General features: G+C 57.8%; 1 protein-coding gene across 2 annotated transcripts in view; it reads left to right on the top strand.

Moving 5' to 3' along the window:
* The window catches only part of LOC109527876 (phospholipid phosphatase-related protein type 5-like), a 5,176-nt gene extending 1,356 nt beyond the window's left edge, over positions 1-3,820 (top strand). Inside the window, exons 2-6 of one of the 2 annotated variants that reach the window (XM_019890032.1) lie at positions 655-787; positions 1,561-1,811; positions 2,297-2,473; positions 2,626-2,760; positions 3,617-3,820. In XM_019890032.1, the coding sequence (XP_019745591.1) occupies positions 655-787; positions 1,561-1,811; positions 2,297-2,473; positions 2,626-2,760; positions 3,617-3,646 (726 nt within the window). In that variant the 3' untranslated portion in view covers positions 3,647-3,820. Of the gene's footprint in view, positions 1-654; positions 788-1,560; positions 1,812-2,296; positions 2,474-2,625; positions 3,452-3,616 lie in introns of those variants that run through there. The other variant, XM_019890034.1, reaches the window with a different exon arrangement.
* Positions 3,821-4,493: the final 673 nt, after the last annotated feature.

The following is a 4,493-nucleotide window of genomic DNA, read 5'->3' as shown; positions in this document are numbered from 1 at the left end:
TGTGTGTGTGTGTGTGTGTTGCTCTCAGCAAGGCTGTCAGCGCCTGAGGATTGGGCCTACGACACCAGAGAGGTCGGGACCTCCCCGCGGAGGCCGTCGTCCTTTTATTGGCCAAAGTGTCACAACGTGAGCACCGAACGTTGCCTGAGCATCTCTTGAAAGATGACAAATTAGGAAGGCGTCCTTTTTGGGATCCTCCCGCGTGACTCGCGGCACCCGGTTACCGTGGCCTCAAAACGACAACGTTCCCCGCCGTCGTCGCCGACATGAACGAGCAACCGCTGAACTGCTCTTGGATGGCGAGCCGTCGTCTTTTCCGCCGTCCGTCCCAAGTCGGTTACGTTGCAACGGGAACATTCATTCGGAAACGGACGTCGTGGCACTTGGGATCTTTGGATGTGCGCCGTCTGCGCGTGCTCCAAATTCACTCCCAAGTGAACCCGCGGCGGGAAGGAAAGCGAGGCGGTAAACCTCAGCGAGAGCCAACTCAAGAGGTCATAGCAAGCGCTTGTTTGACAGCTGGCAAACGTTAGCCGGAGCTGATGCTAGCTCGCGGGCTAGCCGTCACCGTTCGCCCGGTGACCCGAAGGGGCTTTTGCCACCGTGAGCCAACGCCCAAGCGGCTGACTTTTGTCTGCTTTTGACTTCCAACAGATCGCAGCAACAGAGACGGTGCTGTTCCTGGTCCAGTACACGTCCAAAGAGTTTGACCGTTCGGAGAAGACGGTTGCCACGGGAGACTGCTGCTATCTCAACCCACTGGTGCGCAGGACGTTCCGTTTCCTGGGTACGCCACGCCTTTCCCACGTCCGCCCGCGAAGGCCGCGGGGGCAAGTTTGCGTTGCGTTTGACGCCCGTCCCGACAACGGCGGATCCGCCGACGCGCCCGGCGCCCGTTTCAATTCGGACCGGTCACGCGCCGTGCTCCGGAAAGACGTCGTTATGTCCGTTGACCAAATTGGGTCATCCGCATCGGGGTTTAACCGCTGTGGAGCGATTTGTCCACGACGCATTTCACGAAGAAGTACTTGTACGCGAGCCGGGGAGGAAAGGCGGCGCCCCGGCGCCTCGGCTCCGTCGGACCGAGCCAATCACGCTTCCGCCCTAATAAGCAATTTCAGAGGTGAAGGATGGCCGGCGAGAAAGCTGCAGTCATGCGTGAAGCGCAAAGCGCCCCCACCCCCGCGGAAAGAGGACAGAATTAGAACAAACGGCCTCCGCCGCAAGTGACTCACACGGGGCTTGACAAAACGCATTTCCCGCTCCTTCCAAACGGCCGCGGCGACGTCCGCAGCCTCGCGTCGCTGCCGTGACCCAGAAAATGTGCACTCGTTGACGTTTCCAACAATATGCGCAGGACAAGGGGCACGTCTTGTCTTGCCCACCTGCCCCTCCCCCCAATAAAGAAAGAGCAAAATGAATGACAGAAGGTCGGATGGCGATATGTGGACACGGCGCGTTGTGCGTGCGCGCTTGCTACCTTTTGACGCCGATGACGAGAGCGCGGCTTGCTTGCTTGGCTTTCTTTGCGCCTCTGAGACCGCCTCTTCTTCTCGCCAGGAGTTTACACCTTCGGTCTCTTCACCGTTGACATCTTTGCCAACGCAGGCCAGGTGGCGACGGGGAACCTGGCACCTTATTTCATGAGCATCTGTAAGCCAAACTACACGGCGCTGGGCTGCCATCGGGCCCCGCGCTACATCAGCCACCAGGAGGCCTGCACGGGAGACCGGGACGACATCCTGCACGCCCGCAAAACCTTCCCGTCCAAGGAGGCCGCTCTCAGCACTTACGCCGCGCTCTACCTGGCTGTGAGTCGCTCTCGGCTAATCCGCGATTCCGCTGCGTCCGACGGGTGCAACTTGAGCGCCGAACTGGAAACGGGAACGACGGCGCCGCTCGTGATTCCGTTTCGGGTTCGAGGCGAGCGGTCACCGCGGTTCCGTCCCCCGCCAAAAGCAGCAGTCGTCTAGATGGTGAAAGATATTCGACCTCTTTCGATCGCCTCAACGGGAAACGACGGTCGATTTCGCATCAAGTTACGGCACGCGTGCCGCCGGCGCACGCTGTCGATACGTCTTCTGGGCGCGCGGCGGGTTGCGCCGATCCCTCGGGGCCGTTTGGCCGACGTGCTTCCGCCCCGCCTTCACGACACTATTTGGATTTTTCGATTTGAAATAAAAAGATCGGCGGAAGGAGAAAAACACAAAGGCGGAAAGCAAAAACAAGCAAGAAATGAAACGCGATCGGCGCGCAGCAGAAGACAAAGACTGCCGGCTTCCTCTACCGCCTTCAGATGTACGTGACGTGCACGGTGCGGGTGGAAGGCAGCCGCCTGGCCAAGCCCGTCCTGTCGCTGGCCCTGCTGTGTCTGGCCTTCCTCACGGGACTGAATCGCATCGCCGAATACCGCAACCACTGGGCCGACGTCATTGCGGGCTTCGTGATCGGCACCGCCATCGCCACCTTCTTGGTGAGGCTTTTGCCTTGCTTTGTTTATCGTGCCAAAGCAAGAGGAGAGGAGAGGAGAGGCTATCCGAAGCCTTTCTCTTTTCCAGTTGGAAAGGAACCCGGAATTGCCGTCGTGATTTTTCACCTTCCAACCCACTTTGTCCTTTGCTTTAGGTGGTGTGCGTGGTCCACTATTTCCAAGGGAAGTTGCTGCTGAACGACGAGACTCCGACGGGAGCGCGGACGCGCGCGGCACTTGTGGGCACGGGCCAGGTCGAGAGTCCTCTGGACAAGTACATCGTCTCGCAGGTCCGTCGCGACGCCCGCTCGCTCGCTGTTGACCGTTTTTGTCCGACCGCGTGAGCCCGTTCCGATCGACTTTGGAAAGTCAACGTCGGGGATGTCACCGACAACTCCTTGATCCTAATCCATCCCTCCGTGCGGATCCAGACCGGCCTCCAAGATTTGAGGAGAAAGTCTCGTTGAACCGATGAGAGAAAAAGGATGCCGTTTATTTAGGGAGCGACTGCGCTCGGACGTTGGCGCCTTCTCCCGGGACGGGCTCGGATGGAACAAATGAGGGCGGCGGCAGAATAGGGTCCGCGGGAACATTTTGTCTGCCAAAGATACAAACAAACTGTTTGGGAGAGCATCCAGTAAGCCATTCACTTCCAAAAAAAAGATTGGGAAAACACACCGGAGCTTTGTTCAAGTCAAAGAGACTTCACAGCAACGCATCCCGCTAAGAAGATGCACATTTGGTGGACCGTGAAAAAAACAAAAAACATTCAGTTGCCTGAACACGGCCGAAACAAAAAAAAGGGGGAAAAATATCAGCTCGTATTAAACTCAGCGATGCTAAGCTCGGCGGAAAGTAACCGGGCTAAAAATAGCACAGCAAAGAAGCCTCCGAGCTAAAGGGGCCACGCTAAAGAAAATGACAAGCGAGAAAGAAACAGTGCGCGCTTCTCGTTCCCATTTGGTTTTGCTCGGCTCATCGACGTGCGCCGCAAGAGGCTTTCCGCGACTTGCACTCACCGTCACCGTCACCGTCCATCTTTCGGGACCTTGTTATTCCCGACGCTCCGAAGCGGTCGTCGGGCTCCAGGCCGTCGGCGGCGCGCGAAGCCATCTGTTGTTTTTGATTTTTGTTCTTGTGCCGTAGAACCACATCACCTTCGCGGAGGTCACATGACACGGAGCCAGCGGCGCTGCAGGCGCACCGGACGGCGATCCAGCTAGCCCGAGTGCGGCCGTAAACCCGATGCTCTCCTCCTCTCTGTCTCCGTTTTCTCCCTCCTGGTTTTAGTTGTTTTTTTTAGATATCTATCAATCCATATGAAGCATACATCTCAAGAAGGAAAAAAAACAAAAAAGAACATGAAAGTTGGAGTTCCTACCCGTCCAATGTGCACCGAGCCCTGCTGAAAGTAGGCCAACCGCGACCTCCGACCCCGACGACGGACTCGGGGTGACGGCCTTTCCAAATGAAGCTCTTCACTTGAACTTGAACGGATCGCAGCCGAGCCGGCAGCCGAGCCATCCCCCTTCTCTGCGGCGCCCCACAACGGCCAAATGGAAGGGGAAGAGTGTCTCGCTCAAGGGCGGCTTCGAGGTGCGCACCAAACCAAAACGTTCCCATTTTCATCTCGTCGGCCCGGCTTCAAGCCGTCACGGACGCGCGACTCGGTTGAGTTCCAGGTGTTGTTTTAATTGCGAGCGGTGCGAGGCCGCGTTCAATCAGCGACCGGGATCACGCCGCATTATTTCCCCGAGCTCGGACTGACTGACGCGAGCCAAAATGTTCCCGTCGGCTCGTCTGAGAAAACAAACGATACCACCCGTGATCGTGTCGCGTTCTGACCTTAGGCGGCCCCGTAGAAATGGGAAGAGAATCCCGGCCATCCCGCAACTATTCGCAGTCCAACAGAAAAAAAAAAGACGCCCTTCGCTCTCGTTTCCCGAGTGTCCGCGAACGCGCCACGCGTCGTCCGAACCCGAACGCCGAACGAGTCGATGTTTTGCGCGGCTTCGAGTCGGGC

This window comes from Hippocampus comes, unplaced genomic scaffold (genome assembly GCF_001891065.2).
Source record: "Hippocampus comes isolate QL1 unplaced genomic scaffold, H_comes_QL1_v1.1 scaffold185, whole genome shotgun sequence".
NCBI classification, from domain to species: domain Eukaryota; kingdom Metazoa; phylum Chordata; class Actinopteri; order Syngnathiformes; family Syngnathidae; genus Hippocampus; species Hippocampus comes.
This window is presented reverse-complemented; position numbering and strand designations above follow the sequence as displayed.